Source organism: Suillus plorans, assembly GCF_016647745.1.
Source record: "Suillus plorans strain S12 chromosome Unknown HD556scaffold_33, whole genome shotgun sequence".
Lineage (NCBI taxonomy): Eukaryota > Fungi > Basidiomycota > Agaricomycetes > Boletales > Suillaceae > Suillus > Suillus plorans.
In genome coordinates, this window is record NW_024537417.1 from 225,380 (window position 1) to 246,381 (window position 21,002).

Genomic DNA, 21,002 nt, shown 5'->3' on the forward strand with positions numbered 1-21,002 from the left:
TATCTGCACGACCTTATGGCTCCGGGTGTTTTGCACTGACTCCGTAGTTTCTATGATGGGAGCTCCAGCAAGGTAATGCAAATCGAGAGTCGATTGCTAGTATAGCAGCTTCGATTTTATTGTGGAGGTGAGCTTGAAAGTTTTGTAATCGGAATGGTGACTGTGCCCTCTTACAGCAGTGGGAGCGTCGTTTTGTTCACAGTTGATTAGTTTCGGCGCGCGAAGAAATTTTACGCCGGATGCTGGTGCGCAATACATTTGGCTAAACACATCAATTACAATTATGCGGCAGCAAGTGGGATTGGTATTGCTGTCCATTGGAGGTACGGTGCGTAGTACATACGTACATCCGTCTTGACAGCTGTTCTCCCCCCAGGATCCGTCCATAATTATCTACGGCCGTTGGTACTGGTTGCAGTGTTGTTTGAACGCTGACCCCGTTACCATATCTTCTGAAATGCAAGGACAACACTCCTTATTATTGGTTTTACCTGAGTGCGCGTGGGGCTCGATTTAGACCCGTGTGATCACCACGGTTGACACACGATTATACCGGAAGCTTGATTATCATCATTGAAAAGCACATGGTCTCAGGAGTTCACCAGTGCAGTGGAGATTCAGCGGAGATAAGTACATTGATGCTTTGTCCGGTACAATGGTCTTCGGGGTACCCGTTTCACTTGCTGTCACTCTCACAACTCAAACCACTTGCTTTTCGTTCTATCCGGATCCTCCCAGCATCACGCCTTCGTGATTGCTATCATTATCTGTTTACTGTATGGTTAGATCGACAGCGCTTGGCGCTTCGCTGGAGATTGATCACACGCAAGCCAACTTTATGCCTCCCGAAACAGCAATGATCCAACATTGGCCAACCAACTGCATTGGGGACAATCGTCTCCGATGTGGTCCTTCTAAAATCCATCACTGTCTTCGTGGTCGATATGTAGATGAGTTGTGTACGATATTTCTAGACCGTTGAATTCAGGTTTCTCCTGTGCTCTTAGTTTGAATGTCGCAAATGTATGCTGGGTTGACTGAGTTGTTGTGACATCACACATTGCAACTAAGTACATGCAGTAACAGATCGTGGTCCGTGTGGTACAGGGTAACAAAATACTTGTCCGGTTGATGTTGATATTCCTCGAACTGCACATAGGGCTTTGAAACACGCATGACAATAACCAATCTAACATCAAGCAGTTGGGAGGACATATGTAGATTGGGGTCGAGACCCAAGTCCACTCTGCATGTCCAATTAGACAGACCATCGCCGAGATGTGACACTCACTCACCTCTTCATAAATTTTCTCTATCCATTCCATATTTGCAATGGAGTCCTCAGGGCTCACCCAGGTTTGTGGTGTTCGGCCCTTAATCTTGTCTACGAAAGCTTCCAGCTGGTACCTGTAGGTGGACCACCACTCCTCTCCTTTACCACCCTCGAACGTGTATACCCTCTCGGTCCTCGGAACGTCACCGTCAGGTCTCACAGTGATAGAATGGTAGATCACGGGCATCACGAAGTTGAACACATCGATAGAGCCACGTTCACAAACTGCGTGTACGGAAATTTCTGGCCAGTGAGGGATAAAGCCCCATCGGGGAGGGACGGCGAAGTCGCATCTGATAGTGGACCTCACTGGCTCCTCGCCAGGCTTCGAGGAAGCAAAAGTGAGATTGGCAGTGGTGCCTGTATCAATACGTGGATCTCTTGGGTACCGTACCGCGGTTGCGGACATCACCGCAGTAGGGTTGCTTGATGCAAGATAACGAACACAGCTTAAAGGATAACCTTGTAAGATCATGTTAGAAGGGTTCATCGTAGGAGAAAGGGGAAGCTGACATCCGCAATCCATCATCGCACCACCACCAAGATCGTATTTCATCCGAATACCATCATCGTTGCCAGCCATACCCTTCGGGAGCGTAAGAGTTGCATTTACCTCCTTGATAGCACCCAGTTCGCCGTTGTCAATGATGGCCCTGACACGTTGAATAGCAGGGTGAAACCTGATATACGTCAAGACAGTGCTTTGTTACGATCAGAAAGACATTTACCTATAGTGGAATGCCTCAAGAAGAACGAGCCCCTTCTGGTCCGCGAGAGAAAACATGCGCCTCGTTTCTTCGGCGGTATTACCACTGGGCTTCTCCAAGAGCACATGCTTTCCGGCAGCAAGAGCCTTCATTGTCCATTCGTAATGTAAACCATTGGGCAGCTAACGGGCCCTCAGTCACAGAAACTTCGCACGCAGCGGCATTCAATTGGAACGCACGGGGTTGTAGACCATGTCTACTGCAGGGTCATCGAGAAGGTCTGTCATGCAGCAGTAAACAAAAAGGGTGCCACTCTATCAACATATTGTCTAGCTTACCTTGGTATCCATCTTTCCCTCCATACCACTTCTTGAAACCATGCTTCTTCGCGAAATTCTCGGCACGACTGATGTCTCGCGCTGCAACAGCATAAAGCTCTACCTCCGGATGGCTTTTCGCAGGCAGAATAAGAGCATGAGGAGCAATTGCGGCCGCGCCTAGAATACCAATTTTCAGGGGAGGAGAAGCATCGTTATCTTCCACGTTGGGTGGGTGAGGTGGACTAATGAAAGCCTGCGATAAAAACAGTGAGATAGTACGGCTAGTCCTAGGATGATCTGTACTGGAAACTGACTTACCGCATAAACGCGCTTGAACACACCGAAGATGAAGAACATGATAGGCAAGTGTTGCAATTGGCAATGTAAGGTCACGGTGAGAGAGTCCGGTCACCTACTGTTTCCGGCGAGTCTGGTCAAGGCTGTGACAGAATCAAAATTCACATCTGATTAGTACCAGTCTTCAAGCTTCAAGCTTCAATGATAACTGATGATTAAAACTTCAGAGCGAAAGCGGACTTGTGAGAAGGTCGGCGGTACAACAAAAGTTTACCTAGAATAATCAATGTTTCATGGTTGATTATATAGGGGCTATTGATGGCTGTTTGTAACCGAACTAGTACGCTAGTAGCTAGGACTTGCCAAGGCAAGGTCAAGACTGTTGTGCACTTTAGGGTTGCACTAGTTGAACTAGTACGTGGAACATTGGTGTTCTATGATGCCCTAGTGACGTGTCCTGTGATGCTCCGAGTCGATAGCATACCCGAAGCCGGAGGAACGAGGGCAATGCGTGGTTTCGGGTGCAGTACGTACGTCGTGACGCAGAAATCCTTCACCACACCACGACGTAGTACGAACCTTGTCTCTCTTAGCTCGCCGTGGCTAGTGACGTGTCCTTTGATGCTCCGAGTCCCCAGTGTCGGTTGTCTTGTACTCATTCTAGTACGCAGTACATCTGTCTTATATAGTACCTTCAAGAAGTAATGCACTCCTCCTAAATTTTGAATACTACACTAAAAGTACAGTTGTACATTGCGTAACGATTTGACAGTGATGACATCATTGACATTGTTTAAATTCACTGGAAGAGTGCGGTAAGGAGAGAACAGGTGAAAGCACTCCAACGGAGCAAGAGACATCAAGTTAGGGGCAATAGCTGGGAAACGCCACAAGCTACTAACGAACAACTCATCGTCAGTGTGGGGGTCCCTATAGGGTCGCCGATCTGCAATTTGCCAATTGATATTTGCTTAGGCCCGTATACCGCATGTTACGGGGATACATTGATGACGTCGCCGTTTGATTTGCAGTTAGATCTATGCATTGATCAGATGACGAGCTAACCGAGACTCCATCACTAGCACTTACGCCTATTCGTGAAACCTAATAACTTAACTGCTAAGGCCTCAGGCCTTAAGCAGTAACTGCGAGCTACCGTCTGCGGGATTCTATCGAATAGGATAGCCTGAATGGGTTCATTCGACAAGTGCATCATAGATTGCGATGCACTAGCGTAGAACCCTGTTATTAAGCCCGGTGGTATGGTAAGCATGTCAATATTGGTTAGTGCGTCGGTTGTTCTGGTCAGCGGTGGGACCTTGAGCGTCATGACCTTCAGATTCTACAGTACTTGTACGTATCTCACTACGGGCCAAAGTTCATCGGTGGTGATCGGCAGGCCGTTCCTTGATACCGAAAGATATCAATAGACACGAGGCTTTTTGAGCGCAACCTCCGTACAGGTCTTGAGTGGGAGTGTCTTTGAATTGTGGTCGGTATTACTCTCTGAAGGCCGTAGCGAAAGATCACATACCGATATCACAATTAAGCCGTGAGCCGACGTAGATGTGATCTGAGAGATGATATCAAGCACCGACAAACGGGAGGCCGTGTGATTTGGGGGCCGGGTTGGTGCAAGGTTCGTCCGAGCTTGGACCAGTTCATGGTGGTTTGTGCCATCAGGCTCGATCCCTATTGAGGGAGCTTGCACCGAAGCCAGCGGTGGAATGCAGTCAGCATCTCCACGGGCCAACACTCCATGACCAATAGCAGGAACCGCATTTAAGATGAATCCCCGATGCCGAAGAGTCATCCTGCTCGCATGTGATGACGTTTAATGACGCCTGCCAATGCCGAATTGTCCGGGTTATTGATATTGACTTGTTCTAAAGTTGGTGGGATAAGTTAAGTATACAAGATCAGTGCTAATTTTGAAAACATCTCATTTAGCACTAGCGTGTCAAACATGCCGCCTCGAGGATAACAAACAGGCTTACAAATACAGAGTGCCTTTTCTAACGTGGTCAGATCAGAATGAAAAACCATCGAGAACGTCTATTCAAAGACGTTCCGTGCCGTACCCCTTGCAAATCCGTACTCACGATCTAATACTACTACTAGTGAAAGGAGCGGTAAAGCTAAAACAGCTTTATTAATACAACCAATCATACGCGTCGCATTGCTCACCATGGGATTTAATGCCCAATGCCCATCAAACTTGTCACCCCAATATTAAGCAGAAGCAAACGCGTAGCTCATTATCAACTGTCACCGGCCGGATGTTCCTCCGAGACGTCCACGCACTTGTTCTACTGCGCGATACATGTCTGCTGCTGACGATTGTGGAAGACCAAAAAGCTGCAAGATCTGCGGAATGGCTTTGCGAGTGAGTAATAATCGTTGGGAGGTCTTGTGTACGTTAGATGCATCAGGCTGTGATGAAGAAGCTGTCGGATCATGAGACGGGTGGCCGTCATTCATGTTTGGAGTATTTGCTTGTAATGAAGCCGCGGATCGGAGAGGGGGAGCCGTCGGTGAACGCAAACTTTCAATGTTCGATAAGGATGGGACGTAAGAAGTGTAGAGTTGATCAAGTGCTGCGCTTGGCTCTGGCGTGATCAACCCCTGATCTAAAAGGGACGATAGGTATTGCGAAGTTCTATATGCTGTATAGGGTGGTCAGAGTTGTCCATAAGAAGAAACAAAGAAAGGTCATCCCGTCTCAAAAAAAGACTGCACTGACCTCTGTAATGTGACCAAGATCTCCATACACAGAAGAAGAATGGCAGGTTGGGTATGACAGCTATGACCACATATAGATTCAAAAGAAGGTCGGAGGTGTGAGTAAATGTTGAAAACACGTTACTCAATAACGCGTCACGACCGGAAGACTCACGGACAATCATGAAGGGGGCCGTAAGTGGTGCAATTGCCATCCACATCCAAAATCCTCTGCGATGCCGGGGCTCCCGACTGGTTAGAAGCGTGCGGAGGTGTACAATCGAGGGATGCGACACTTCATTCACACCCGTGGGTGGTAGCGAAGCGTAAATGGATGGTGGATAAATGAGGGGTATCTGTCAGGCAAGATCAATACACGCTCGGATAGAGCGTCATTCATCTTACTCGCAAGGCCTCCGTCGGACTTTGCTTCTCCGAAAGATTTACCTCATTTGCTTTGTGTGTTACATCTGCATCAGTAATCGATGGCCCTAAAGAAGGGTCAACGCCTTTCAGGGCTAGCTCCTCGAAGTCTATGCGATCGATGATGCGTTCGCCAAACTCATAAGTTTGCAACTACATAACCGAGACATTAAAAAAATGACGACCGGATGCAATATTTCAGGGAGAAAGACCTGCCTTCCAACTGCCTTCGGGTGCCTTTCCAAAACCAGCCCAAAGGTCGGCAGCCTTTATCGACGCCCATTTCACCGCTCGCTTTATACTAGACTGATCTTGGGTTTTAACACTGTTGCCTTGAGAGAGGTCAAAGTGGTAGAAAATAAGCATCCGGTTGGGGTTAAAAATTGCGTGTGGCTTTAGGCCATGATCAGGTGGAATATTTGGGCGAGAAAGAGGCAAAGCAATGATGCGCATTGTACGCATCGCTTTAGGAAGAGCAGACATGATCCTGAAAGCAAGAATACTCAGAACTAGTAGTGAGGTCTGGGACAGCAGCAACTAGTACCTCCGATTCTCGAAGGTTGGTAGTGGACCACGTGACATGTGGCAGCCAGGACTGAACGCGACTTGCATCGTGACCAGCGCTGTCCACCATGAACTCTCCTGATCCAGATTCTCCGATCTCAACTGATTCATCTGATTCACCTCCACCTGATGACTTCCAGTTCGTAGCAAGTGGCCCGAGCGCCCGCGATTCTCATACATCGTTCCTCCATTCCGCTACGACTCAAATATTGGGAAACATCTCATCGGTGATGCCTAGCCCTGGATCTAAGCGCCGCCTGCCTGGCGGCTCTTCCTTCGATGGTCCTTCACGGAGAGATCCAAAGACGAGGAGACGAGAGGATGCAATGAGCATGGGGGGAAATTCCCGCAGAATGACTGAAAGCCAAAATCACAATGCAGGAGGAAGTAACATTGGAATAACTGCGAATAATGCCTGGGGAGTGAAGAGCGAGCACGGGAACAGACGTGATAAGGAAGATCTTGTTGATGTTTTAATGGCAGAACAACTTAGAAAAGGTCAGTCAGCCATAATTGCACGTTTGCTGATACTCAATCTAACTATTGTCGTATACTGTTACTTATAGAATTTGGAGATCCGTTCTTGGAGACAGCCATTAAAAGCCTGAGCTGATTGATGCACTACACTATCTAAGACGTTCTCCCTAGTTGGTGAGGGATAATTCTTGCCTGAAGTTTCCACTGTTAACCTCTATGATTACGTGAAATAGCCACTTGTATCACTGTCGTTCTCGTATTGGACTAACGGGGACGTCTTTTGAGCGCACGAAGTGACATCCCTGAGTTGTTCTCGTTCTTTGATAGCGCGGAACTTGCATGATTCTCTTCCATATCAGCCCGCGGTAACGAATGTAAGAATAACTCCCTATGTTGTAAATCTTCCGACCAGGGTAGACTGTATATCACATCGGACCGACAATTCAATCTCGAGTATTCAAATTCATGTATGAAGAACCTCGTTCCAATAGATCATCCGGTGCTCGTGCCGCCATACAATACGCATTGGTTAACACTCCCTGAAGTGGGGCTAGTACTCCCGGAATCTCTGGCTATACGCCGACGGGCAAACCAGCTCAATTTTCCCTCTTCGGTCAACAAAAACAAGAAGTTCGCGTGTTTGTTAGTAAAAAAACAAATTCAAATATATGTCCTTCGAAGCTTCGGGTTCGTAGGCACTATGTTGGATCCTAGAGTTCCATTAGAGTGCGGGGGGACTTCTTATTGCAGGAGTTTGCGCCAACGTTGCTTGCGAAGTAGATCATTGGATTCATCGTCAAGAAAGGGGCCCTGGGACCGTCTGTCGAGGCACACCCATCTTCTTTGGCTCGGGACTTTCACCCTCAGGCGCCAGCGTCAATGTATATACTAATTAGAGGTCCTGCGGCTGGTTAACTGGCATGGTTCGGTTCTGACGTTAGTCATAGAAGAAGTGTCAATAACTCAATATTCAATAACAAACCGAATTGTTTTTAGAAAATGTCGACAGTAGGGTCCAAGTGCTAATTTAAGACCATAAGTTCTATGAGACTGCAAAGTGTTTCCAGAGTGAAGCGGCCGGTCTCGTCCGCGGTATAAGCTGGGCTGGTTCGATACTAATGTACACATCACGGTCGTATGGCGTATATGGTCGCAGATTGCGCAACTGAACGTGAACCTCCGCCACATATGCGATAGGGTTACGATAGCATAGATCTCAACATTCGGGATCGAGAGAACAGACGCTCCGAACAAGCTTTCATTTGAACGGTAAATGAAACCAGACATTCTAGATGAATGAGAGAATTAAAGGTTAGCGTAAATGACTCTGGGATGCAAAGATGGTTAGATCAAGACCATTCAGATGTTAAATCAGATCTATCCATGGAGTCGGCAAACACGCACAAATTTGTCAGGTCTGTCGACTATTCCTCGTCACATATCCCAAAGTTCAACATCTTGCTAGCATTCGAACCTTGCTGTAGGGGATCCAGATGGACCACTGCCAGTCACTGGCTGGTCTATCTGAACCAGATCGTCGCGAGTGGTGATGGTCGGCCGGCTTATTCGAAGCAATATCAGATGGGTCTCTCTTCAAACAAAATCGCCGTCTTCCATAATTTGCACACTTGTTGGACAAATCGTTCGCAAGTGACCTGAGGGCTCCAAGTTTTTAAGTGTCTTGTACATCGCACCGCACGGAAGCAAAGTTGAGATGAGAGCATTCAAACTCCGCGAATCGTTAAAACAGTGTTACAGGTATGTTAAGGTCACACTCCATCCTGGTTACTTTGCAAAGACATACACCAATCGTACTAATTCTGATCTTACGAGCGGAATGGCATCCAGTGGTTTCCTGCGCATCACATCTATGTCCCTAGTCATGGGAGCTGCGTCCTTTGGGGCTGGCCTCGTACCGCTGTCGTTGTCAATGACTAGTATGCACTACGCTGAACTTCAGTTGCACTTGGATTAAGCGTCATTATAATTCGCAGAAAGTCACTTGGCGAAGTTATCTACCTTGAGCACTGGATTACTCATTGGTGCTGCACTTGGTGTTATTATTCCCGAGTGCGTCTTGGTATCTTTTCCTTCACAGTTCCTGCCTCTCTAAGTTAAAGTATTAACAGAGGAGTAGCAAGGACGATTGCTGGAGACCCTGAACCAGAATCGTACTCTCGCAAGATCGCGTTATGCATACTTTTGGGGTTTGCATTCATGTTCCTCGTGGAGGAGTATATATCCCCACATGCTCGACCGCTGCCTCTGGAGATTCGCCACGAAGTAGAAGATGTCCACTTTGATATCGCGCTTGATGAGCTTGAGCGTGAGGAGGGTATGACACTACCCGGTTCACACGCGTCTACTTGGCAAATGTTGCGACGTGCCCCTTCCTCGAGCTTACAACGCGCATACCCACTGTCGTTAGGACTTACAGTGCATGCTTTAGTCGATGGATACGCATTAGGCGTGTCGTCTCTTGAGACACGATCGGGTGCTCTATCTTTCGTTGTTTTCTTGGCTATCATAATACACAAGGGTACGCCTGATGGCTTTCTATTACTCACCAATCCTGCTGACCACAAACAACAGCACCCACAGCGTTAGCTCTGACATCCTCTCTCTTGGAAACATCCCTTTCTCCTTCAGAGTGCAAGAGACACTTGCTAATTTTCAGTCTCGCGACGCCAGTTAGCGCCATCCTCTCTTACATATTGTACACCCACACCGGTGATGGAAATAACCTGTCGGTTGGAACGCCCTTACTATTTAGCGTAAGATCCATTAGTTTCTTACCTTCAATTAGTACTGATGACTTGATGCGCCACAGGGAGGTACCTTTCTCTATGTAGCGACAGTAGTGAAGTCGCCTTCAGAACCCACACTTTCGCCCACTCAAGAAACCATCACCAAAACGTCACGAACGCTTCTCCTGTTGCTGGGAATGTTTTTCCCATTTATAATTAGTGCAATGCTGGGCCATGGTCATTAATGCCGTTGCAGGTCTGAGATAAATTTAAAGAATACACGTTAATGGTCACTAGGACTAGATGCTGCCTAGACGCGGAATTTATAGGGTTTAGTTACATCCCAGGTTGATCTCAATCATCCCAGGCCTCAGGGTAGAAAGGCCAACATGTGTTTGAATTGCCTGAGCGGCCAGCTTCATTGTTCACTTCTCTCATGTCGGACGACAGTCACTCTCAGTCTGATGATAAAGAATCACCGCCACTAAAACGAGCCCGCCATGATGACCAGTCTTTCGAAGCCACAAAAGTCAATCAATCATCTGTTCCTTCCACCATGAACACTAGCTTGCCTCCATTGTCACTATCAATTCTCGGTGTCGAGCCTCTCGATGAATTCATTCGAGAGATCGCTGATTTCGTTCACCATATGATCGTGACGAGACCTGTTTATCCAGATGCAAAGATTGAGGTAGAAGCAAAGCTTGGTGTCCTGAGGGACCGCACAAGTGGGCAGCGGATGGTATTGCCAGTTCTTGTGGAGACAAGTATGTTCACCAAGTCGTTCGTGATCCTTGCCTGACAATCGGTAGTCTTGATCCCGAACTTGAACGAGGTTGACGTTCGATTCGAATCCAATATGTCTCTTGTCAGCTCTGTTTCATGTAGTCCTTCAACTATAGCTCACGCGATCATTTGGAACGGCAGAACCAGCACAGGCACTTCAACAACATGCTCAACGATCTGAAACGAATATCATCTCAACCGTCTCACCCGACGTCTCCCCTGGAGTATACCCATGTCAAAGTGGTCGACTCCTTCTATCTATCCGAGGATAGAGAAAAAATACGCGTTACTCGCGAAGAGAAGAGTAACACCGTTCTTGAAATAACACGCAAAATAAGGCTTGGGAACCTCAACATATTTAGTCCCAAGAGGGCGGCGGATTGGAGGGTCAGCGTGTCGCTTGAAGTTCCAGGTATGCTTGTATGCATCCCATCAGATAGTCGATAATGACGACTACTCGATAGTTCCCCATCCCGTTGGATCTCCAACCCACATACGACGGAAAGATAGGATATGCTACTCTCATGAGGAGTTCAACATCGACCTGACCCAAGTTCATTCCAGTAACAATACGACATCTAATCCACCGGTACCGGTATGATGTCCTTTTAATTGTCGTGAATATGATACTAAAATATCTCCATGAAGCCTCAAATTTTTCATGAGTTGGAGGTGGAGATCGCTCGCTCAGCATTGCTGCTTTCGACTGCTTCCAAGCGTGGGGATCCAAATGCGTCAGAAATTGACCGCAACGCGTTTGATGAGCTTATTCGATCGTTTGTCAATAACGCCAGAATATTGGTGAAGAACGCGAATGATGGCTGGCACACGTAACTACATTTGAGTTACTCTTCAGAAGCTATAAATAAGTAATATTCGAGCATTCCGAATTACGAGCTCTAGTAACTACTACACAGTAGTGGGTTGCCAATGCCGCTCACGCTTCGACTCCCCGACTCCCATTTTCACACCAAAATGAACACAATGTCAAGACAAGCCGTACCTATACCACATACATTATTTGCAAACGTCCAACTTCCATTTGATCAGTATCACATGGTGCGCAGTCGAGAACAGATATTCCGCTCTACCGTCATCGTCTGTTATGAGTTTCTTTGAGTACTCAGCGGGGTGAATCTGCAACATACTGATCCGTACTGTCCCAGGACGGGTTAGGGTTTGAACCAACTTACATTCACGATGCGAGATGTCATGAGTTGCTGCAACAGATTGAATAACAACAAAATGCAATCAGCAATACTCAGAGCTTGAGGGTGGGCGGGGCGGCGGTAGTGCACAAAATGTCGCAGTTATTGCGGCAAGTGAACACGAAGATCCCACAGGCACTCTCCAAAGCTCAGCAAAGCAAAGCTGTCGAGCAGTTTAGGAGACTCTCGTGGATATCACGTGCAGTGCATTTAAGGAACGGATCAATTGAGGCGGTTAGAGGTTGATTCAGGCAAACGGGACAGTTTGACAGCATTATGCGACGAGAAGGACAAAACTATTTGAGGCATCGGTCGAATACCCGAGATGTTGAGTAGGTGCGAAAGCAAGCACAGCGTTCTCGTAGACAGTTTGACAGATGGTAACTTTTTTGTGGTCGACAAAACCCTCCTCCCAGGCCTACTAGCGTGAGAGTACAACAGTAAGATGATAATGTCCCAGACTAACTGAAAAAATTCAAACCAGTGCAATCACAATCCGACAACTTCGACCAGATCTCCATCATCTAGATCTGCCTCTCCGATTTCCATGTCATCTGCCATCTTGTCACCGTCAACCATTAGCTGAGGTATCGCTTGTGCTGTCTGCTTGTCCTTTGAAGAAGAAATAGGATATTGATCGGATAGACCGGCTGCCTTGAGAAACGCTTTCACGATGGCTCCACACGTTGTTGTAGGTCGGACTGTAAGATTAACATTTTCCTCGGTAGCCGCGGATCTGAGTACCAGTTTGATTTTGTCACCGCCAGTGGACTCGGCTTCCGACTCTGGGTCTGATTCTCTTTCCGGAGACGGTGAATTCTTTGACGACTGAGCGGCCTTTGGAGCCTGTTGATGGCGTTGAGCACGTACGTAATCCCAAGTTGTTTGATCACATGCTTCTATTAAAGGTTTTCAGTTTCACGTCCCCCGCGCACCGAGAATAACGCACCGAGCTCTCCTTCTGCCCAAATTCGAAGACTGTGAGGTGTGCCTGAAGCAAACAAACGCTTTCCATCATGACTGACGACAAGATGGTCTACCAAGACGGCGGCCAAGTCTGCTAACTCCTCAAACAAGTACTGGAATGTGTCATGCTAACAAAGAGTTAGTACCATTAGTGGTGCTACTCATTGCCAAAGGCACCCACTCTTTTCATTTTAAAGTTCCAAACATCCTTTGCGCCAGCTGTATTCAGTGGATGAGGCTGCCATCGAACCTTGATGATAACTAGCTCAGGGCCGCCGCCTTGTTCTGGCATGTTCTTGGTTGTTACAGCCCTTCTACGAACTTCCTCGGCAATTTTTGCGAGTTCTGGATTCAAGTCAGAGGTGTCCGTTGGGTCATCGGGAATTTCAATTGGTGACGGGGCCCGAGGTGGTGCAACAGCAAGCGCTTGTCTGGTAAATATTAATCTTCGTGAGTGATACAAGTTTCGCCCAATGTGGTTTTAACACAACCTGACCAATGCCCTTGCATTATTGAGTTGGTGTATGGGAAGTTGCGGGGGTGGCGTAATAGATTTCGAGCGGCTACGGTCTCTTTTTCGTTTTCGGGGGGGCGAATCGTTAGAAGAGATCCTTGGTGTGTTTTCCGTAATTTCAAAATCGTCTTCTTCGTTATCTGAAGAAAGGCTACGGAGGAGCTATCAATACAACCGATCCGCCGACCATGATGGTATTCGTGTACTATGCCGAGGTACTCTGACAGCACGAGATATAGCAACGAACTAGAGAGACACACGCACAGAGTAACTATGTCCACCGTTTGCCACCGAGGCAATTCATGCTGTTTATTTGATTTCTTCTTGCGATGCCTCGGGGTAGATTCCGGTTCAGTTTGTTCACCCCAATCGAGGTCGTCCTCATCAGCTTTGTCGGACGGAGTGTCTAAGCATCGGATTTTGGGGTGAGATCAATGTGATAACCTATGAGAGCGGGCACACCCTTTGTCATTGCCCGAAGCTTGTTCCAGCATTGAGAGGTTCTTCCGCGATTACGCAAGAATATAGAATCTTCGTCATCTAACTTGTTCCCTGCAATAGGATTTTGCGTTGTGCTCGTAGAAGAGGAGGGTTGCACTGGAGATGGTGTTGAATTTGGGTCGACTGTTGTCGACGATGCAGTCTTAGGCTTTGCCACTGGACGTGGCCTTGGACGCGGACGTGCAGTAGACATGATGAAAGTAGATAGCGTGGGAAAATTCTGCTGGCTTGCCCAAGTTGTCCTGTGGTCACTCTTCCATTCAATTCGCAAACTCCTTGTCAATAATGTTCAAAAAACCCAAGTCAAAGCTGACTCCAAGGGGTAGGGAGAAGTCACCTGAAGATACATCACAAACAACATCTGGGAATGGAGAGACCGTCGAAGAGTCGCCAATAGCTCTCGCGTCTAGACTCAAGAACAAAGCCAAACGCACTAAGCCTAAATCTACGCTTAGTTTCGGTGGTGACGAGGAGGTTCGTGTTTTCACTTCATATACTGTCAAATTCTTGCTTACCACTTAAGGTGTCAGGCAGGAGATGGGGAAGTCTTTCAATTGAAGAAATCGAGTCTTAGTCAAAAGTTGTCCCTGAGCGCTCATCCTGCGTATGTTCATATCTGTACTGCTGTAGAATTTGGTTTGCTAATGAGATCTATTAGGAATGTGTTGCCTGTCTCGCTTGACCAAGCCACTATCACTCCCCATTCTAATGGGGCACCCGTATATGACCAGGCGTACCTCTCACAGCTGAAAGCAAGCACGCCTTCGTCGCGACGTGCCACAGTCGCTGAAGGTTATGACGCAGACGTTTCGATGGATCCGGGTGAAACTAGTATAGAGGTCACTGAGATCGCTGGTAAGATCTTGCTTAGGTGCCTTGTTCACTGTCTAATGACGTGTAGACGATGTTGACACAGTGATTCCTTCGGAATCGTCTATACTATCAGCTAAACAAAAACGAGAACGTATGCGGACTCATGGTACAGAAGATGATTTTATATCTCTTTCTGTCACGAAACGTGATACCGTACCGCAGGGTCCACATCCAGAAAGTCGATTGATGCGTGAAGAGGATGAGCTTGGAGAAGGAGACGACGGTATGTCATTTATCAGCTTTTTTGCACCAGCCTGACGAAGGATAGAGTACGCGGAGTATACCAGCGCTCAAGAGCGCATTGCACTTGGCAAGAAGTCGAAAAAAATTGAAGCTTCGAAGCGCAAGGATGCTATGCAAGAGATGATCGCAGATGCGTATGTATAAGCATTTTGCTGTGGATTTGATTTGACTAACATTGTAAAAACAGCGATGAGGAAGACGAGGAGACCATGGAGTGGGAAAGGGAACAGTTACGGAGAGGTGGTCCATTCCCAACTTCTCATGAGGTATCTCCCGCAAGACAGGTCTACAAGCCTGCCGCAAGTGAGACTTGTGTCCTTCTGGAATTGCCGTTGACTAACTGGAGCCTTGGATAAGTTCCTACATCGACTGCGATACCATCTCTTGGACCGGCAATGGACCGCCTGTCTCAGTCTTTGACCGCGATGACTACGTCGCACACAACAAATGTGAAGGCAGCATCATCATTGGTCGATGAACGAGAACAATTGGATGTCCGTGAATCAGAGCTACGCGAGATGATTGCCAAAGCTGAAGCAAAAAGGTCGTGGTTCGCTGCATTCAAGGAATGGGTCGAAAGTGTGGCCACATTTCTCGATGAGAAGGTTAGTATCATCCCTATCTTACATCAAGCAAAATCTCACGGATGCTTAGTTTCCGAAGCTGGAGAAGCTTGAGGATGAATTTGTTTCAATACTCAAAGAACGCTCTGGAATGATTGCTCAGCGACGCCAAGCGGATAACCAAGATGATCTATCTTTGATTTTCGGTTCTCTTTTGGCGGCCACAGATCAATCTGAAGAGGTGGATGATTTAGGACGCGTTCTACCTCGAGCAAACCCTGTTACTGTACGCCGTGAGCGAAGGGCCGCGCGAATAGCCCGTCGACTTCATCGTGGGCGTGGACGTGCAGCCAGGGCCATCATAACGCAACTGGACCGAGAGGAGGGCTACTCAACGGACTCCTCTTTACCCCCATCAGACGCCATAGATTATCAAAGTGCTATGGAAAGAATAGCCAATGATGGGCATAGTTTGTTATCTGATGTGCATGCAGCAGAGTTCAGAGATCCGAGTTTGGGGTTGGCTAAGTGGTTTGGTGGATGGCGTAGACGCTTTAGTGATAGCTATACTGGTGCATGGGGTGGGCTTGGACTCGTCGGTGCTTGGGAGTTCTGGGTGCGGCTAGACCTTCTTGGATGGAACCCCTTTGAGGTGTGTTGATTTTTCTATGCCATGAGGCGCTAATCTACCATAAGTGTCAGAATTCGCACACCTTGGATGAATTTTCGTGGTGTGCTTCACTACACGAGTACTGTGGAGATAATGATGATCCAGGGTCGGATACAGGCCCGAATGATGACTTGGTTTCCGCTATGATTTCCACAGCAGTCGTGCCCCTCATCTGCAAGGTAGTCGAGGCAGGCGCGCTTGACTCGTACTCGGCATTGGATACCCGCAATATGATAAACTTGGCAGAACAAGTGGAAGCTTCCATCGGACACGACAACCCCAAATTCCAGGTGACTGGATACTCATGGTCACCACGAACGAGTTGCTATTCTGACGCAATTATCTAGATGATATTAAAATCGGTGTTTTCCGTTTTCGAACGCTCTGTATCAGCATCGGAGTCCCTGATAGCTCCCTTTGTTGCACTCAACTGCCCCGTTTTCGATCCAGATGCCATTGCCGCCCGTCGGCGTCTACTTTGCCACGCGTCAAAGTTTTTGGATACCCTCATTCAATGGCGCAAGTATACTGGCGGAAAGTTGGCCATTGACGATCTTTGCATCCGACATATGAACAATGTAGTTTTACCAATTGCCGAAAGCGGATGGGAGGTTGGAGGAGAGGAAATAACTCGAGAGGTAATTGACGGGAATGTCGGATATTTGCGTGGCTAACTCTACATCTTCTAGATGATTGCCATAATGCCATACGAAGTAATACGCGCACTGAAAGCGCCATTAAATTCTTTGGCGTCTTGAGTTGACAGTTTGTTCTTATGGTGATATTCAAGCGGGGTATGTAATTGCCTCAAGTTATCCCTTTGTTTCTCTCCGAGTAGTCCCCGTTGTATGGCGAGGATAGTGCAGGGTACCTCCCACGTAATCACACTATCACCGCTCGGCGCTCGGAAGACCAATATGAAGCCAAATGACTGTCGTGCAAAGCCTCTGCGGCTTCTATACGCATGAACGGTTCGTTCCGCTGTCAGACACTTGCGCCGTTGTAGCATTTCCCACTGTCATGCGCCTCCATGATCGCGCCATTGTTTTTGTCCCATATCACATTTCTAGACGCTGACTGCAGATCTGCCACAGATTCGACAGAATGAATATTTTTTCTGCTTGATACGTCTTGTGTTACGTGCTTTACCTCGTCGGAATACCTAATATTTGAATTGTGTGCGGTAACCGTCGGGTAACTGCCGTAGAATTCGTGAGTTTTACTCAAATTAATTGAAGCCGACAAATGAATGCACGAGTCCGGCTCTGTTTTATGCGATATGAATGTTGTATCTTTTGCGCTGTGGAATCTTTTCTGGTTGGTTTCGATGCAGGATCAGTCGCTATCTCTCATCGGGGTCCTCTGGGAGAGTGCGGTACGCGTGGCCTCCTCGGTGACTGTTTTGGACGTTTTTGGTTGTCTGCTTTCACTGAATCATGTTATTCGCAATTCACGAACCACACTGAGAGCGACAACTCCATGGCAGTGGAGGCTTCTGTCCAGGAATTTGCCGTCTCCCCTTGTACGTGACCATCCTATTCAAACCTATTTTAACCGATACGGAACTCTCGAAGAAGTTGCAACGTGACTCAGTGCGTTCGAGCCTTTTCGAAGATTGATGAGATCATCATGAGATTCTTGATGAAAATCAAATTGGGATTTAAACTGATGGACGAACTTAGACCGGCTCGATTTGTTTCCACTTCGAATTGGTTCAGTTGATGCGAAGGCCCCGGAACGATGTTCACGCTGTTGCGATAATAATAGCAGACCCTGTTTGTTCATCTCCCTGCATGGTATAGTGCGGTATGAATGCTTTTTGCCGACCGTTTTGTCGATGCAAAGCACACACGGTTGTGCTAGTCCGAGATGTACGTTACGTTGCCTTACACTAATTCGTGCGTTCTGATTGGCTGACAGGTCCGAGACTCCGAGTATGTATTAAGCAAAATAATATGCATAGATAATATGTGTATAATCTTTCCGCAGGTGGGTTCATCCATTACGCTCACATCCGGAGCCCGGTTGGGCCATGTACGTGATGCTCATCATAGATGATAACAACAGGCAACTATAAAATAGGCAGTTGCCAGACCCTGTTCCACAGGAGCTTTAGCACTCTGTCCTTCCTTTTTCTCAGCACAAGATGACCGGTATCATCGAAAAGCCTCGTCATTCCGAGACGTCGAACAACTCTTATTCAACTCGACCCAACGATATGACCGTCCTAGGAGTCGTTGACTTCGCTGACTGCGATCAATGTTCTCCGTACCCCAACCGATGGTCAAGCATCAGGTAGTACCTACCTGTCCGCAAAATATTGACAATAGCTGACTGGACCTGTTGCAGGGAGCACATCTCCGCACCAGCAGCCGAGTTCATGGGTGCCTTCATTCTATGCTTGCTTGGCTGTGGTGGCAATTGCCAGGCAAATCTCTCTGCCAATAAAAGTGTATCTGCAAGCCCGGCAGGGGTGAGTTCAAGGGATCGAAAGTGATGGATGGACTGAAACTCATTGGTGTTTGTTCACAGAATGCTGTCACATCCAACCTCGCTTGGGCCATTGGTGAGCGAACCTTCATCTTTGTATGTCGACGTCTTCCTTACAAGCTGGTCAGGACTGTCCCTTGGTGTATGGATCTCTGCAAACTACTCAGGTGGTCATGTGAACCCTGCGGTGGGTACCTCTGAATATTTTGCATGTGACTATTTGTGCTGACTCCTAGTAAGGTCACCATAGCATTTGCTACTGTCCGCGGTTTCCCCTGGAAAAAGGTTCCAATCTACATCCTTGCGCAAGTCCTGGGCGCCCTATGTGGGGCAGGTGTAGTCTACGCTACTTACTTCAATGCGATCGACATCGTCGAAGGGGGCTCCGATATTCGTACAATTGCGGTATCTGGTAATCTTTTTGGGACCTACGCGGTAGGTTTAGATCTTTGACATGATTTCCTTCGGCTCAAATCTATCTAGGCCGATTATCTTCCTTCAGTCTCCGCCTTCTTCGCTGAAGTGAGTAACTAGCGGTCTTCAATTGAACACACACTGACAACCCAATGTAGTTTATAGGGTCTGCCATGCTCCTTACCGGAATTTTCATGTTCACGGATAAAAGAAATGGTCCTTTGCCTGCTGGTGTTCTTCCTGTTGGAATATTTTTTGTAATCCTTGGCATCAGTTCGGCTCTTGGCATGGATACTGGAGCAGCCCTTAATCCTGCCCGTGACCTGGGGCCCCGTATCCTTACCGCCATGGTTGGGTACGGTAGCGCAGTCTTCAACTTCAGGAACCAGTATTGGCTCTGGTGCCCTATCCTTGGTCCAATTTTTGGCATGATTGTGGCTGCGTTCTTCTATGATTCTATGCTCTACAGGGGTTTAGAAAGTGTTACGAACAGGCCGTACGTTTTAATGTTTCTGTATGACGCCAATACTAACTTGTTGATATGTAGGAGTGAACAGGCTGAAAGACATCACCTGCACTCGTGCGCTCGCACCAAACGTAATGGGGTTGCAGAAATAGTTTGATGATATTGATGATTGACAACGCTCGTAATGACACTAGTAGCTCGGACATGTTTTTTGATACACTATACGTATGATGCCCATCACTCAATGTGTGTTTTTTTGTATTTTTAAGTAAAGTCCCACCGATAAGTTGGAATTTACGTAGACGGGACGTACTAGAATGAAGTTCGCTTAGGCACGCGACACCCAAGTTTTGAGTTGAAGGCTTTTCGTTTATTCGTTGTTTCTCGCACAATGTCATTACTTGGTCTTTTCGTTCCCATCGTTTGACACAAAGCACCGTCCAACGTACTGGAAAGAGCTGTCTGCTTGGCTACGACTCTGGTATTGTTTCGAGCCGAATTAATAACCCCTGTGACGTTGATCTGTGTACTCTCGAAAGATCCGGGCCTTCCGAGATGACTACGTGTTCTACTAGTTACTTTCCTCTATGTTAGATGAAGGAAAATATTATGTCAATAACGTCATCCCAGGTCGCAAACCTTCAGATTTTAGCAAACTGACAGGGAAATCGAAGCCCATGTCAGAAACGTCCAGCAGAGCGCCATCGAGTCTGACGGTTGACCACCTCCTTAGCGCCTGCTGCAGACACCCGTCTACCAAGATAAGGGTCTGTTAGCTGGGCCAGAGGGAGGCTAGTAGAGCGAGGTGAGGCTAGCGGTTTCGAGCCTGCGAAAGCTCTTGTCAGGGGCTGTCGCTAGCTAGCCCTACCTCTCGTTCCGTTTAGGATTACTACTACTGAGTCTAGGCCCTATGTACCTAGTGGGAGTACAGCCTGAGGTCCTGTCGCACGACTGCAACCACGAAACGAATTGGCCAGCTGCGTCCAGTAACGATGTCACCGGCAGGGTAGTTTACGGTTGGGCTGACAGAACGGCTTTGTCGCAAGGCTGGAGTCTTCTAAATGACAGTCGGGTAGCAAATGAATTTTCTCCTCAGGCTGTGTATGTCGCCCTGTTACCCGAGGCTCAAAAGCTCCCGAAAACAAGTTACGTGCGTTACCTCACTTACAGCAGAAATCAAGACCTCCAGCACCCCTCGGTAAGGTATTTTCTGCTCGGGTCCAAACTTTGCCATCGCGCGTCTACTACCACCCTCAGTAGTCTTCCTCTGCCTACAACCGATACCTTCCGCATCACGTGCCAACTACAACCTCTGATACTACCTACACCTCGAAACCTCCTCCCAAGGCCCTCCTGCCTACTTTCGCCAAGCCATCAGAAAAATGTCGGAATGCTTATTGAAGTGTTTTCGCTAAGTGTTTTTTCCAAGGATTTCATCAACTTAAGAACCGCTGATTTGACACATCATTGTAAGTAGTCGACAGATCATGATGATAACCGCCACCATTCGGCTGCCAAGCCATGGCGAAAGCAAGGTACCAGCAGTCTAGGCCCTCAGAAAACTTTTCATCGATATCTCATCGATCATCTCCGGTAGCTAGTAAGGAGCACCTTTGGAAAATACTCACTCCAAGTAACTCTACTAACGATAAATAATTTTCAGTGGCCGAGAGTCGAGACCTTGCGGGCAAACATCGAAAGTTGCCCAAAGCGGTAATT

At 47.5% G+C, this 21,002-nt stretch overlaps 10 protein-coding genes across 10 annotated transcripts; 6 read left to right on the forward strand and 4 right to left on the reverse strand.

The window, feature by feature from the left end:
* Positions 1-1,013: 1,013 nt before the first annotated feature.
* On the reverse strand, positions 1,014-2,914 carry HD556DRAFT_1376893 (NAD(P)-binding protein). Its single transcript, XM_041303115.1, has 7 exons — positions 2,679-2,914; positions 2,379-2,613; positions 2,280-2,320; positions 2,062-2,222; positions 1,847-2,013; positions 1,296-1,795; positions 1,014-1,246 (listed from the first exon to the last, which is right to left on the reverse strand). Exons 1-7 carry the CDS (start codon positions 2,715-2,717, stop codon positions 1,196-1,198), a joined length of 1,194 nt encoding a protein of 397 aa, XP_041159484.1. The 5' UTR covers positions 2,718-2,914; the 3' UTR covers positions 1,014-1,195.
* Positions 2,915-4,080: 1,166 nt separating this feature from the next.
* Positions 4,081-4,470, reverse strand: HD556DRAFT_1444027 (uncharacterized protein; the record flags this gene model as incomplete). Its single annotated transcript, XM_041306719.1, has 1 exon — positions 4,081-4,470. One exon carries the CDS (start codon positions 4,468-4,470, stop codon positions 4,081-4,083), a length of 390 nt encoding a protein of 129 aa, XP_041159485.1.
* A 455-nt stretch (positions 4,471-4,925) lies between these two features.
* HD556DRAFT_1432412 (mitochondrial K+-H+ exchange-related-domain-containing protein) lies at positions 4,926-6,284 on the reverse strand (the record flags this gene model as incomplete). Its single annotated transcript, XM_041305119.1, has 5 exons — positions 4,926-5,323; positions 5,401-5,460; positions 5,554-5,734; positions 5,784-5,954; positions 6,018-6,284. 5 exons carry the CDS (start codon positions 6,282-6,284, stop codon positions 4,926-4,928), a joined length of 1,077 nt encoding a protein of 358 aa, XP_041159486.1.
* A 33-nt stretch (positions 6,285-6,317) lies between these two features.
* Positions 6,318-7,145, forward strand: HD556DRAFT_530982 (uncharacterized protein). Its single transcript, XM_041310885.1, has 2 exons — positions 6,318-6,863; positions 6,932-7,145. The coding sequence occupies exons 1-2, from the start codon at positions 6,434-6,436 to the stop codon at positions 6,976-6,978; spliced, it is 477 nt and encodes a 158-aa protein (XP_041159487.1). The 5' UTR covers positions 6,318-6,433; the 3' UTR covers positions 6,979-7,145.
* Positions 7,146-8,564: 1,419 nt separating this feature from the next.
* HD556DRAFT_1376912 (Zinc/iron permease) lies at positions 8,565-9,937 on the forward strand. Its single transcript, XM_041303116.1, has 5 exons — positions 8,565-8,779; positions 8,837-8,912; positions 8,972-9,381; positions 9,435-9,616; positions 9,673-9,937. Exons 1-5 carry the CDS (start codon positions 8,680-8,682, stop codon positions 9,832-9,834), a joined length of 930 nt encoding a protein of 309 aa, XP_041159488.1. The 5' UTR covers positions 8,565-8,679; the 3' UTR covers positions 9,835-9,937.
* On the forward strand, positions 9,938-11,512 carry HD556DRAFT_1376914 (CYTH-like domain-containing protein). Its single transcript, XM_041303117.1, has 6 exons — positions 9,938-10,356; positions 10,402-10,457; positions 10,517-10,787; positions 10,840-10,970; positions 11,024-11,244; positions 11,296-11,512. Exons 1-5 carry the CDS (start codon positions 10,026-10,028, stop codon positions 11,207-11,209), a joined length of 975 nt encoding a protein of 324 aa, XP_041159489.1. The 5' UTR covers positions 9,938-10,025; the 3' UTR covers positions 11,210-11,244; positions 11,296-11,512.
* Positions 11,513-12,072: 560 nt separating this feature from the next.
* Positions 12,073-13,757, reverse strand: HD556DRAFT_1444032 (uncharacterized protein; the record flags this gene model as incomplete). Its single annotated transcript, XM_041306720.1, has 6 exons — positions 12,073-12,482; positions 12,533-12,677; positions 12,731-12,980; positions 13,041-13,214; positions 13,328-13,469; positions 13,526-13,757. The coding sequence occupies 6 exons, from the start codon at positions 13,755-13,757 to the stop codon at positions 12,073-12,075; spliced, it is 1,353 nt and encodes a 450-aa protein (XP_041159490.1).
* Positions 13,758-13,846: 89 nt separating this feature from the next.
* Positions 13,847-17,042, forward strand: HD556DRAFT_1480305 (GCFC-domain-containing protein; the record flags this gene model as incomplete). Its single annotated transcript, XM_041308620.1, has 10 exons — positions 13,847-14,038; positions 14,095-14,168; positions 14,223-14,419; positions 14,466-14,660; positions 14,706-14,814; positions 14,868-14,983; positions 15,038-15,285; positions 15,335-15,895; positions 15,946-16,203; positions 16,261-17,042. The coding sequence occupies 10 exons, from the start codon at positions 13,850-13,852 to the stop codon at positions 16,585-16,587; spliced, it is 2,274 nt and encodes a 757-aa protein (XP_041159491.1). The 3' UTR covers positions 16,588-17,042.
* Positions 17,043-17,067: 25 nt separating this feature from the next.
* On the forward strand, positions 17,068-17,732 carry HD556DRAFT_530833 (uncharacterized protein). Its single transcript, XM_041310884.1, has 2 exons — positions 17,068-17,435; positions 17,491-17,732. Exons 1-2 carry the CDS (start codon positions 17,163-17,165, stop codon positions 17,530-17,532), a joined length of 315 nt encoding a protein of 104 aa, XP_041159492.1. The 5' UTR covers positions 17,068-17,162; the 3' UTR covers positions 17,533-17,732.
* Positions 17,733-18,059: 327 nt separating this feature from the next.
* Positions 18,060-19,440, forward strand: HD556DRAFT_1308982 (major intrinsic protein superfamily membrane channel protein; the record flags this gene model as incomplete). The annotated part of the gene is made up of 8 exons (XM_041300216.1): positions 18,060-18,208; positions 18,263-18,386; positions 18,446-18,479; positions 18,532-18,590; positions 18,644-18,838; positions 18,887-18,925; positions 18,976-19,313; positions 19,365-19,440. 8 exons carry the CDS (start codon positions 18,060-18,062, stop codon positions 19,438-19,440), a joined length of 1,014 nt encoding a protein of 337 aa, XP_041159493.1.
* Between the last annotated feature and the right edge of the window lie 1,562 nt (positions 19,441-21,002).